The sequence below is a fragment of the Vipera berus genome, assembly GCF_964194415.1.
Source record: "Vipera berus genome assembly, chromosome: 15".
Classification (NCBI taxonomy): domain Eukaryota; kingdom Metazoa; phylum Chordata; class Lepidosauria; order Squamata; family Viperidae; genus Vipera; species Vipera berus.
In genome coordinates, this window is record NC_138218.1 from 12300850 (window position 1) to 12313913 (window position 13064).

Below are 13064 nucleotides of genomic sequence, written 5' to 3' on the forward strand. Positions count from 1 at the left end.
AAACTTTTCAGCAGACATAAGATGGCCCCAGGAGGCTGCTGGCTCCTTCCTTCGGTTCCCCCAAATCAAAGCTCAGTTGCCCCCCCCCCCCCTCACCACCTCTGATTCAGGATCTTTCCATGCAGCCCTAGGAACAGGGCGGCTTCCTCCTCTGAAAACTCACCCATCAGCATCGGCAAGAGCAGGAAGGGCAGCAGCCCCCAGGATCCCGGCATCCTGGGCCAGCAGCAAGATCAAGCCTGCTCAGCTGAGAAGAAGGAAAGGCTGCTCCAGCAACAACGTGCCTGGACTTCAACCTCCCCGATCACCTCGCCTTCCAGACACGCGGCAGGGGCCCGAGTAGGAGGGAACCACTGCCCAGGCACAGGGTGGGGACTGGCCATAGGGAGGGGGACGCGGGCAGAATACTCACACCCACCTTCAGTGCGAAGAGGGTCCCAACGGCCTGGACACATTCGTGGGCCAATAAAAGCAGAGAACTGCAGCTGCATGCCAATCTAGCAAGCACACCGACACACTTGTGCCCCTGCACCACCAAGTCCCAGCTTCCTTTCCTTGCTAGGGTCAAGAGCATTTGATCACTGGCTGTTTCTATCAGCCTTTTGTTTGAACAAGGCAGAGGAGGTGGCATCAAACATTGGACCCTTTCTGGTCCAACTTCAGGTCTGGCTTGGGGATGACAGCCTTGGTTGCTGCCTGCCCCAGGAATGGGAGAAGACTGTTCAGACCAGCCTCTCTGGTGAATCCCTGGCCGGAACAAGACCTCTGGGCATGTTTTTGGGTCCTCCTGCAAGTCCTTCCCTAGAAGGGGCTGCTGGGAGACTTTTCCTCAGCCCACAGTGCTCTAGCTATCCCTTGAGACTTCTAACATCTCTGCAAGGCTGCCTAGGAAGCAGCTTATTTTTTATTGTTTGGCATAGAGAGCGCTGCTATTAAAGAGCAAGGCAGCTGTTCGGATGGGAAAGAATGAGGGACTCCAGTCACCTTGCTACCAAGTAGGAATGTGAGTATCTGTTTCCAGTTCAGTCACAAGTCACGTACTCTTTTATTTAAATACACCCCAAGAGCCAGACTGCGACAGATTACAAAACTTTATTTCCAAGAAAGTGAGGTTTCACAAGAGCTTGTTGCTCTCACATGCAAGAAATTCAACCTCATTTCCGCGAAGGTGCCCTTGGACTTCGTGCAATCAAGTCACAATCTCCAGGAAAGATCTTGCAGACTCGCACGCTGTCCAGCAATCTCGTCTGCAGGTCATTAGCAGGACAAGCCAAAGCATCGCTTTAGCACCAACCCGAACCGCCAAAGAAACCAAAGTTTCCATGCTGGACAGGAACATACAGAGAAAAAACCCTCCTCATAATGCAGTTTGCATCAGGCCCTGAGCAGGGCCATGTTATTTCCCTTTCTTGCAGTTTCCTACAACTTTCCAGATTAAAAAATGTTACAACTGCTCTGATTTTCAGGAAAAAAAAACCCTACTGGCTAGTTATCAAGAAAACAAAGCAACTTAAATTGCAAGCGGTCTTGGGAAGCAATTATGAAGCAGAACTATTGCGGCAGGCAGATGGAGACAATCTTTGTGAATTTGCATTCTAAATAGCGCCGGTGGCCATGCCTATCATTTCAGCTGCTTTGGCTGGGCTCAGCTGCTTCCTCTGCATTTTTCCCAGTCTGCACAGACATAAAACTATCTTCCTCTCTTCACCGCTGTTTTTCTTAGTCAAAAGACACCGCAGGAAGCGAACGGATCCAGGAAGATGTGCGAGGGAACATGACACCTTAAGCAGCGAGCGCAATCATTTATTTCCTTCTTCTAATGTACAGGCACAATAGGTTTGATCACAAGGAAGTCCACCACAGATCCAGAGGAGGACAGGTTTTCAACACGTGGCTTCCCGCATCAGTCCCACTTGCTGCCATTCGGTCGCAAAGGTGAACTCTTCAAGGAAGAGGTCAGTATCCTTCATCAGCCCAGGTGACTTCATAATCGGGGTACCTGGCTTTCAGCATCTCTGTGGCAACGGCATGTTTTGCTCGGCCAAAACCCTGCAAAAAGCATGGCCACCATTACTACTCGCACACGTGACGATGCCTTGTAAGATACCAGAGGCAAGGCAGGCTAGCATCTTTGGCAAATTAAGCCAGCGAAGGTGCAGCAGAGTTGAAATCTCAGCTCTGCTCTACCAGGACAGTCTGAATCCTTTTTACAGCATCCTCCGTAGTAAGGGATTTCCCCCAGGCAGGCCAACAGGGGAATCTTACAGGGCCGCCAGACCTTCCCTACCCAGGCTGTCCCTCGGAAGGGATGCTTCCTCCGAGGAAAGTAATCCTGTATCAGTTGGCTTTACCATCTTCCTTCCTATTTGCGTTAAATCCTGCTCGGAGAAAACTCGGGAGGGCCCAAAACTCCCCGAAGAGAGACCAGGCAGAAGCTCAGAGGCCACCAAAGGAGAGACCGGATGGCCTCGGGGGAGCCCCCCAGCGCTGGGCTGCGTCCGCGGGGTCCTTACCACGGAGTAGCCGTAGACGTGGATCTTCTTGGCCCCGCTCCGGTGGGAGATCCGGCCGCCCCCCAGGCACAGGCACCCGAAGCCCCGCGGCGCCACCTCCTGGCACGCTCGCTCGAAGAGGTCGGCTGCGGAGGGCAAGCAGGAGAGGTCGGCCAGGGCCCCCCCGCGGCGGTGGTGGTGGCGCCCGCGGGCGCCGCGGGGCGGGAAGGGACGGCGGGCGGTTGCCAAGGAACGGAGCCCCGCCCCAGAGCCCGCCCTCCCCGGCTCCTCTCCCAATGGCAGCGACCGGGCCGCCGGCAGCCAGAGGAGGCCCCGCCCGCCGGGCGCACCTACCGTGGTATTCGGCCCAGGCGTGTCCGCGGACGATGTCCTTGCCCGGGCCCCCTGCCGCGGGATTCACGTGGATCAAAACGTACTTGAAGACGCCGTCCGGGTCGATGAGCACGTCTGGGACGCCGGCCAGCCCTCCCTCCGCCATCTCAGCGCCCGCTTGGGAGCTCCTGCGCGCGCATTGCCGAGGCGCAGCGTCCGCGACCGTTCGCCCAATGAGGCGCCAGGACGAGGCGGAGGCAGCGGCCAATCGAAGTACCGCGGAAGGGAAAGGGCGGGAGAAAGCCGAACCACTGAGCATGCGCGATCCGCTCCTCTTTGGTACCGCCCACGACCGGGCTGCAAGATCTCTTAGGAAACGGAGCGACCGTTCCTCTGAGTATATGCAGATTTCTCCACTACCGTCGGCAGAACAAATTGCCTTCACAACAGCCTTCCTTTTGCCGCCTTTGCCAGGAGGTGGCGGCTCCGGCTCAGCAATTTATTTGGGGGGGATCTACCCCCCCCCGTGTACAGTACCGTGGCTGGACAAGGGTGGCGCTGTTGTCCGAGTCGATGGGAGTTGTAGTTCCTCCCACGAGGACACCCTCCCCAAATGGAGGAAACTGTGTCATTGACTCAGGAGGGATCCGAAGGTCATCTAATCCAACCCCGCAGAACTCACTGGAGCTGCCACAGAAAAGCGAGCGTCGTGCCTCCCGGACCCGCGAGCCCCCCAAGGCTGCTTCGGCTGAGACGCTGGCAGAGTCCAAGCAATGGGGACTCCCCCCCCCCTCCAAAAATGCAAACACAGCACATTCAAGTTATAGTTTATGTTTATTCAAACGGAATACTTTCTCAGATATATATATATATATATAACTATGTATCTATACATTTATATGAGCGTGTCTGGGTGTATGTTTATATATTTATTCATAAGTTTATTATTACCCAAACTGCAGTGTGGGAAACCAGCAGACCTGGAACAATGGTAATGTCAGAAAATGCTGGGCAAGAGAAAACCTTTCTAACATTTTGGCCATTACCGTTTTTTCCAGCCTGCTGTTTCTAGAGCGTGTGCTTTTGATTCCCCCCCCACCCCACCCCCCCCAAGCAGAATCCAAGCAAATGGATCAGCAAACTTCTCCGGGGGTGGGTGGGGGGAGAGCTGATAAAGCTCACCAGGGAATCCTGGAGAAGGGACTTGAAGGGCCACGGGGTGGATGGAGGAAAGGGGGCCTCTGGTCCTCCAGCTAGCCTGCCAGAAGGGAAGGGGGGAGGGCTGCCTGCAGACCAAGAGCAGAAGTGCCACTGTGGCTTCCTCTGCTAAAACAGGGCATGCCTTGCAGTTTAGAGCAATGGATGAAGCAAGCACACCTTTCTCACAGTGGGGCAATAACAGAGCAAAGGGATATTCTAGGCCAGCTTCCTCCTCCCTCCCTCCCTCCAGCCATTCACATTTGGGGTCTTGAGGATGCTCACACTGCAGTGAAACACACACACCCCTATGCAGCCCTCTTTCTTCTCCTGGTTCCCGAAACCCCCACCTCCCCTCGCTCTCTCGTTTACTCAATACTCCCATGAGATTCAGGAAGACACAGTGGCCCTTGGCAGGTTCCCCAGCTTTCATCGTAGACCTGAACAAGCATGAGAATGGGACAACCCACAGGCTACTCTCTCCAAGAGAAAGGGAGGGAAGCAACCTGGTTAGAACAGGGACCCATGCAGAGATGCTGGAAGCAGTCTCCTTCCCGAGCCACAGCATACCTTTAATCGAATAGGTTTCTTAGGACATAACTCAGAACACAGCAGCAAGGTTTGTCCAGCGCTTCTCCAGAGGCAGAGCCTCGGAGCTCTCTTCCCTGCTCAAATCTATTCTGTGTTATAAATTTTCCTTCCCCAGACAAAAACCAATCACACAGCCCTCCCCGCCCAATTCCCCATGCATACCCAACCACTTTGGGAGCGAGGCTCTCGTGTGCAGCCCTTCACTTTGCCAGGTATGAAAGACTCGCTTCAGGAGCCTCAGCCAAGGTATGGGGAAGAGGCAAGCTCCTGGCCTCCCACTCTTTGCTGGCTGCAGTGACCCCCTTCCCACCTTCCTGCAAGGGATGGAGCATCACCTTAGCAACCACTTTTCCTCCCCACAGCTCCTGACCTGGATTTCCCTGCCTGGATGGGAGGAGCAGGAGGCGGCATTACTGGTGGGAAGTGGCTCAACCTCCCCCCTCCACCAACAGTATGCCCAAGCCAACAGCCCCCCCCCCCGGACACCAGATGGAGGGGGGAGGACAATACTGCAACCCACCCTCTGCCAAGCCCAGCTGCAAAGATGGCAAGATGAAGCTGACAGGGAGAAGGGTCTCCAACTAAAATGCCAGTGGCAAACTCGCCCTACCTCACTTTTATTCTCCAGGATCAATTTTTAAAAATAAAGGAAATCACCCCATGAAGTAAGAACATTCTTGTCTGGAGGAATTAAGAAATAAAATGGAATGTAAGGCTGAGCATTGTTATCTTAAAGGTTGACCAACAAAGCATGGAATTCCTAAAATATTCGCTTTTCTGAAGTGACCAGCTTTGGACTCGTCTTTCAATGAGAAAGCCCATGTCCAGTAAGGGCGAAGGGCCACCAGCGCAGGGCCGCTCTCTCCCAGGGGCCCCGTCCCTTGCTGGGCCAAGTCTTGACCGCTCCTCGCTTCGAAAGAACCGGAACAGACTAGCCGCCACCTTGAGCACTGACGTCAGAGGAGGGGGGGAGAGGCCGGCTCACATGAGGTCGTCCAGGAGGTTGGGACTGGCCACCCAGTCGAGGGTGCGTGGCTCAGAGGCGGCCAGGATCATGCACATGAACTGCCTGCCGGTCCTCTTGTCAATGGGGTAGATGGTGGTGGGTGTGAATCGCTGGTTGCTCTCCACAAACGCACACAGTTGCTCGTAAACCTTCGGGAACTCGTGGCGCAGGAAGACGCCACGGATGCGCAGTTCGCGCTGGATGTTGATGAAGCAAACCTCTCGCGCTTTGCGTCCTTCCTCGCCGTCCTTGTCTAGGTCGGCTGTGCCGGGAGGCGGCGTCAAGATCAGCGTCTCCATATCTCGCTCTTTCTTGAGGATCTTCTTCTCGGGGCTGGAGGACGCCAAGGCCATCTTGGCATACTTGCGGACGGTTGGCACCTGTGCCTTGGGGGGGGGACGCTCGGGCACCTCCTGCCCCACCGCCACGGTCACATTCAGCAGGAAACATTCCTGGGGGTCGTACTGCTGGCCCGCCTCCTGCAGCTTCTGGGCGTACTCCCCGAGGTTGTCTGAATAGCCCTCCAGCTCCCGGAGCGACAGGTAAGTGGGGGACATCAGCAAGCTCTCCAGACCAAACTGCAGGAAGTTCTCGGCGGAGCCTGCGCTGGGGAAGCCCAAAAAGAGCACCCCCCGGCCCCGAGACAGGAAGCCCACCTTGGCGATGCGGGAGAAGGCCTTGTGCACCTCACCATTCTCCCGGCAGAACTGCAGCACGTGGCGGCAGGTGCTGCCAATCCGCCCGTAGATGCAGCTCTCCTTGTGGGTGTCCCAGTCCTCCCGCCGGCAGTGGCGGGAACAATAATAGGTGTAGCAGCTGTGGCAGGACTTGAAGTAGAGGCAGGCGTTGAACATGGTCTCCGTGCGGCGGCACTTGGCGTTGGAGCACATCATCAGATCGTCCTCATCGGCGCTGAGATCTGGGGAACAATCCTCTGGGCCTGTCTCTGAGGGCCTGGTGGGGCCCGGGGGCTCGGCGGAGCGGCGGCCCTGGTCCTTCCGCAGCTCGGCATGGAAGGAGCTGCGGCCAGGCTGCTCTTTGGTGGGATGGGGCTCCAGGGGTCTCCAGGGCTCCGGCTTCTTGGCAGGCAGCCCCAGCCCATCACTGATCAACTGCCGCAGCTGATCGGCCAGGTTGCTGACCTGGCTAGGTGGGCAAACAGAAGGGGGCTTGTAGTCGATGACCAGGTCGGTGATGAGCTCGTCCAACTGCTCCAGGCTGCGCTGGCGGGCAGCACTCTCTCCGGCACGGGGTTCTGGGCCATAGGGCTGCCGTGGGACGCAGCCCCTGTCCCGGGCATCCCCTGAATCCAGGACATCCCAGCTGGCTGAGCGCCTCTCACGCCTGCCAAGCCCGTGGTTGGCTCGGATGTCGTTGTCTGTGATGGTGATCTCTGGCGTGACGAACCAGCCGTGGCGCCCCCGGTCGGCATGCATCTTCTCAATGAGGGAATTCTCTGAGAGGGAAAGGGCAGCGTAACGCTTGGGAGAGCTGGACAGGTTCACCACCACTGGCTGACGCCGGTCATCAGGAGAGAAAGCACGATGCGGGTCCCGTGACAGCAGGTTCTCGTAGCTACGGCCACGCAGCAGCTGGTCTTCCCGGCGCACGTGAGGGGTCAAAATATTGTCCCAGGATTTGGAGTAGTGCCTGGTGTCCATACCAAGCCGGGGAGGGCCGACGCTATAGCTGGCATGCCACGACGACAGCATGGCTTGGGAGGCAGGCTGATGAGCTGGAAAGTGGGCCATCTGCCAGGTTGGGTAGGGCACCGTCCCCCTTTCGGAGCAGTACCAGTCGTTAAACTGCACTGGGGGAGCCACACGGGAATGGGGGTAAGTGCGAGACAGGGCTTCCCGCTCGTGGTATTTCCCATAGTCTTCTGTGTAGAAGATGCGTGGGTTGGCCCTCAAGGCGGGGTAAGGCCTGGGGTCTTCGGGGTAAACCGCTTTCGCGGGAAGGGTCCTGGGAGTGTAAAGGTGGGGGTCGTCCCCATAGTAAGCCTGAGCAGGGGCCTCCTGGATGGGAAAAGGAGTCCTGTTTTCCTCCACAAAAAAGGTTCTCGCCGGAAGAGGGTAGAAGCCCCCCGGGGGAGGCTCTTCTGCATAAAAGGTTTGGGGTGGAAAGACCTGGCCCCCATAAGAGGGAGGGTAGGACTTGTAGCTGCCCGGCTCCTCTGCGTAGAAGAACTTCGGGGGCACGTAGGGCATGTAAGGAAGGCAGCCGCTTTCGGGCACAGCAGGGCCTCCGTCACAAAATTCGGGGGGGTAAGGGGCCAGCCCTGGGTGTTCCCCACTGTAAGTATCACTGGGCGTGGGAGTGCGAGACATGGGCACTTGCCTGCTACTGGGCACAGTCAAGCTACGGGACGTGCCTGGAGGTCGAGGCCAGGGCAGGAGAACCTCCCCATGGCCATGTGACCCCTTGGCACCGCGAGCTGCATGCAGTACGGCAGCCTCATCCGGCTTGATGTCCACCCGACGCTTGACATGCACACTGGGCGGTGGGGGCCTGGGGGCCAGGGCAGCCTCTTCGGGGCAGTTTGCTCCTGTGACACAGAGGGGCGAAATGCGGCTGCCGCCAGCCCGCTGAGGCTGCAGCTTGATGGGGTGCACCTCGCTCATCAAGGCTTTCATGGAGGCGTAGCTGCTCTCCCGGCGAGGGGACGCTTCTGTCCGCTGAGGCTCTCGGGACACTCGATGGACTTCCCGTCCTCTCCTAGCTGGGGCTAGTGGGGAGCCTGAAGACATGGGGACGTCCACAGGGGCGAAGGTGGATTTCACGCGAGGCGCGCTCTTGGATCGGGGCCGCCTCTTGGGCTCAGCTCGGGAAGCCAGTTCCTTTGGCACCTCCTTCCCCTGGGAAATGTAGTTTTCCGGCAGAGCAGCCCGGAGAGACACCCTCTTGCCAACGGGAGCCGAGGAGGGCTCCGGTGTGGGGGGCCGCCAGGGATGCCGCTCCATAACGGGAGCCACAAGCGGTGGGTCGTCGAGAGACTCCAGGAAATCGAAACTGCGACAGTGTCGCTTGTTGAAGCGTTGGGCGGGCTGGTTCTCCAGGGATGAAGACATGGAGGAGTCACATCGCCAGGTGGGCTGGCAGAAGGCAGAGCGGGTGGAGCCCAGGGAGGCCACGGGGACGTCCTGATACACGGCAGACACCAGGACGTCAGGTGGGTCTGTTCGGGTCATCTTAGAATCAGCGTCCTGCTCCTCTCCAGCCCTCCTCAGATCATCTCAGTGAAGGCACCCAGGTCTGGAAAAAGGGAGCAAAAGGGCCCTAAGCAGGCAGACCGAGCACAGCCCCCATCGGGGATCAGAGGCAGGCCAAGGGCCGCCCTCACGACAGGAGTCCCACCATGGCTGCTTTCAGGGTAGATGACTGGCTGGAGATCGTAGCCAGTTATGGCTGATTCACAAGATACAGCTCTACAAGCCAAAGCTTGGTGTGAGGGGTGAAGGAGATCCCCCTCCCCTCGGCTCATGTTGTCATCGGGCCAAACGCTTCCTGATCCACTGGCAACCTTACCCTGCCCGGGCCACTCTCTGGCCAGAAACTGGACTGGGAAAGCATAAAAACTGGCTGGCATTTTTGCTAATATTCACTAGGGAGCGGACACAGAAATGCAAGCTGGTCTCACTCCTAGACCGCATGGTTACCATGGTTTCTCCCTTCTCTCTCTCTCTCTCTCTCTCACACACACACACACACACACACACACACAAAGACACGCACAAAACCCTCTTTTGGGAAGCAATGCACGCTGGGAAATTCCAGTGAAGGCCGGGCCAGGAGGAAGAGAAGCTGTGTCCGGTTCAGATAAGAGACCAAGATCAGCCTCTGGCATCCCTGAGATCAAACTGAAAAAGGGGGGGGGGGCATCTATTTTACTCCCCTCCTCACTGCTGAGCTATGAAAAGAGGAGTTGGTCCCTGGATCAAAGAACTCGCACTTTCCCCATGGAGCGGGGGTGGGGGGTGGGGAGGGAGATCTCCTTTCACTCCTGCCAAATAGGGAGAGCCGCATGACTCAGAAACCCCCCACTGGACACCCCCTCCCACAGTAAGGCTCTCATCACCTGCAGCCTTGCTGAACCGCTCCCTTCCTTTCATATCCCTTTCACAGGGCCTGCATTTTCTGCAAAACCCTTTCCCTTCTTCCAATCCATTTTGGCAAAAGCCAAGGCAATACGCCAGAAAGAGGATTTCAACTCTCGATCTCCGAGTCGCCCATTGAGGAGGAGGGAGGGCGCCCTCCCAAGCCCCTCCAGGCCAGACCATCCCTGGGAACTCCGGAACCGAAGCATGACACGGATGCCGCCATCAGCTGGCACTCCAAGCACCAGGGCAGTGCCAGTTACCCTGTTGCCAGGCAACCCTCCTTGCCTTCCGCCCTTTGCCCGGGTGCCTTTCCTGCCAGGTCTGGTGCCATGGCGCTCATCCCCTGGAAGTCGGGTCTCCTGGCGCAGGAGCCACGAGGCCAAGACCGCCGACAGGTCCGGCTCCCTCTCACTCTGCTGACCCTTCCCCCACAGCCATCCTCCCTGCACAGCTGCCTCCCCCAGCCCTGCCGGGTGGGCCTGCACTGCCATTTCCCTCTCGCTGGGGGTCGGAGGAATGGAGTTCCCCAGCCGGGAACCTGTCAGCCCTGCCAGCCTCAGCAGAACCCTTTTACTTCGCCTTCCTCCTCCTCTAGTGCCCCTGCAGCCAACAGACCATGTGCAAAGGGCTGGGTTGGGAGGGAGACCAGGTGGGGTTCAGCTCACCCACCTGGGGTTCCCTCTTCGGGACATGTGAATTTTACCATCTTCCCCCCCCCCCCCCGGTTACGTACTCTGCCTCGCAGCTTGGGGAGGAAACACACTCTGCACACGTCTAGAAGCATGTTTCTCTCTCTCTCTCCTCCACAGCTCAGCAGCCGGGCCCTTCTGGCCTTTCTCCGCAGGAGATTCTGCTGGAACAAAGCTCTCGCTCTGCATCAAAAAGCCTCCCGAAGAAGACGCCACCAGCAGCGAAAGGGTTAAGAGCAGCAGCATCAGATGCCTTCACCAGACTACACCCCCCCCCTGCCTTCCACCGGGATGGCTCTGCGGGTGACGGAGAGGCAACTCAAGGGGCCTGGCCATCTGGAGGGCATCGCACAGGGCCACAAACGCCCCCCCCATCTGTTCCACCTCCCCGTCCAGGCCAACACTGTCTACCCACCTGAGCAAGGCAGAGGGGCCGCTGGCCTAGGAAGGGATGCCCGTCTTCATACCCAGAGGGCTGCTGGGTCCAGATGATGCCAGCACTTGGGAAGGGATCTTGGGGGCTCCCTCTTCAGAAGACGTCATGGCTGCCGGATGGGTAGTGGTTCAGCAGGGGGAGGGAGCAAGAAGCCACCCCCAGAGGAAAGAGGCACAGCATCCTCCAGCAAGGAACCTCCACCGCTGCTCTTTGGCTTGGCGGGGCAGGGGGAGTCCCCTCCCAGCTGCAGCTGGAGATGCACCGAAATCCCCACTTTCGGGAAGCAGGACTTTGCCCCCAGCCCAGCATGCCGTCCCCTGCCCCCACCTCCCCACTGCACCCCTCTGCCGCAAGCTCCGGCCTCCTCACCTCGCCTGGACACCCGCAGCAGAGGCTCCGGCACCTGCTTGGCGGCCGGCACAGACCCCTCCTGGGCGCAAGAGCGCCCCCAGCGGGCACTGGCAGCCCTTAAAGGGGACGTGTCCAGTGCAGAGCAGGAGGCAGGAATCCACCACGAGCAGCTGGCCACCGTCTCACCAGGGCAGACCTGCAGCTTTCCAGAGGGCCACCTGCGAGGCACGGTGCTTGCCCTTCTCCCAACCTCCTTCACTGCATTTGCTTTGGGAGAGGGAGGATCTCTCCTTCCCAGCCAGTGCGAGGAGGGCGCCTTCCATCCGAGTCTCCCGTGGCAAAACCCACGCTGGGGAGAACTGGAAGGCTTGCCCCCCTATTCCTGACCTGGGAACTCCAAAGGAGGTCTCCTCGCTCGGCAGATTCCTCTTGGGACCCCCTGCCGTGGGCAAAGCTGCCCCAGTTCTGCTCCCCTCATCTGAGGAAAGGGGTCCGAGAGGGCTGCCCAGCCTGACCTCCATTAATAACGCCCGCAAGCCCAGCTTCGGAGCAGGAGAGGGCCGTACCCTCTTCCTTGGCCAGACTTCTCCTTTGCCTGGAACAGCAACTCTCCCTGCTTGTTCCAGCCCCACCCACAATCGGAGGTGGCCCCCACACCCAGTAGAGGGAAGGCTGGTTGGACAGCTTGGCCAGAAGCCAGCCATGTCTTGCCCAGGGAGACGTTGCCAGGAAGAGGCAACGACGAGGGAGTGGGAAGGGACAGGGCGGGCAGAGAGTGCCCTTCTCACCTGCAACCAGGTGGGCTAAAGCTCCGGGGCCAGGAAAGGACGGCCAGCCAGGCTCAGGAAAGGGAAGCCTGAAATCTACTCGGCCTCCTCTCTTCCCAACAGCATTCACCTTCTGGGATCAACCACGTAACAGGACACAACAGGATAGCTTGCCCACTTGTGCCAACTGGCATTCATGCTATACTGCTCCTGAATGTGGAGGCTCCATGGGCTCTCATGGCTACAGAAGGGGCTCCCCAACGTGGGTCATGCTGTGAGAGGCAGAGGCTCTGTAGCACTGGGCATCCTGCCCTCCGGTGGGCTCTCTGTGGGGACGGGTCAGCACCCCACTGCCTCTAAACTCGCCACATATCAGGAGGACCAGTTGGCACACACCAAATCTGTCAGAAAGCAAATCCATCATAAATATCCCTCTTCTTTGTGGGTCTTCAGTCCCCTAGCAGCTGCCCAATCCAGACAGGCAGAGCCGATCCCGAGGAAGCCCCTTCAGACCCTGCCTCCCACGGGCATCAAAACCATTCTGTCTTCAGCAAAGAGAGGGATGGAAATGGCTTGATCTGCTTGGACGAAATAACCCAGCAGTTTAAAAACGGCCACAGGTGAGGGTTGCCGCGTTCCTCTGGCAGACGGCGTCTTTGACATCCCGCTGACTCCTGGGTTTCCGCGTCGGGGCTGGGACTTGCAGGGCCCCAATGAATCTTCACCCTCACAAGCTGGGAGTAAATTCCAGGCTGGTCTTTCTCGCCTACCCACAGATACCTGCTCCGGGTGGCCGCACGATCCTACTGTCCCACCATGTTGCTGTTTGACCTGCCAGCCATTCAAAAGCATAAGGACGAGGCCGTCCAGCCATCTGGCTGCCCCCTTTTCAGTCTGGGGGCTCGATCAGGATGGCTTGGGGGGGGCAGGAGAGGGGGCAGAGAAAAGCTCCTGACTGCCAGCTGGCCACTTTGGCCTCTTGCTTCTAATCAAGCTGGGATCCCTCTGGGAAGGATTCGCCTGGGTGGGATGAGGTGGCAGGGATTGCAGGAATTAGGAGGAACAACCAGGGAATCACCTGCCATTTGGGAATCACCTGCCA

The 13064-nt window shown here is 58.3% G+C and overlaps 2 protein-coding genes across 2 annotated transcripts; both read right to left on the reverse strand.

The window, feature by feature from the left end:
- Nucleotides 1-1787: 1787 nt before the first annotated feature.
- On the reverse strand, nt 1788-3176 carry PHPT1 (phosphohistidine phosphatase 1). Its single transcript, XM_081339714.1, has 3 exons — nt 2847-3176; nt 2514-2638; nt 1788-2049 (listed from the first exon to the last, which is right to left on the reverse strand). The coding sequence occupies exons 1-3, from the start codon at nt 3142-3144 to the stop codon at nt 1957-1959; spliced, it is 516 nt and encodes a 171-aa protein (XP_081195840.1). The 5' UTR covers nt 3145-3176; the 3' UTR covers nt 1788-1956.
- A 478-nt stretch (nt 3177-3654) lies between these two features.
- On the reverse strand, nt 3655-11140 carry AJM1 (apical junction component 1 homolog). Its single transcript, XM_081339563.1, has 3 exons — nt 10824-11140; nt 10453-10569; nt 3655-8874 (listed from the first exon to the last, which is right to left on the reverse strand). Exon 3 carries the CDS (start codon nt 8808-8810, stop codon nt 5595-5597), a length of 3216 nt encoding a protein of 1071 aa, XP_081195689.1. The 5' UTR covers nt 8811-8874; nt 10453-10569; nt 10824-11140; the 3' UTR covers nt 3655-5594.
- Between the last annotated feature and the right edge of the window lie 1924 nt (nt 11141-13064).

Coding starts and splice junctions, on each gene's coding strand:
- PHPT1 (XM_081339714.1), bottom strand. CDS start 3,144: ATGCTCAGTGGTTCGGCTTTCTCCCGCCCTTTCCCTTCCGCGGTACTT. Junction 2,639..2,846: donor CGCCTGGGCCGAATACCACG/GTAGGTGCGCCC, acceptor TGCCCTCCGCAG/CCGACCTCTTCGAGCGAGCG. Junction 2,050..2,513: donor ACGTCTACGGCTACTCCGTG/GTAAGGACCCCG, acceptor TGCTTTTTGCAG/GGTTTTGGCCGAGCAAAACA.
- AJM1 (XM_081339563.1), bottom strand. CDS start 8,810: ATGACCCGAACAGACCCACCTGACGTCCTGGTGTCTGCCGTGTATCAG.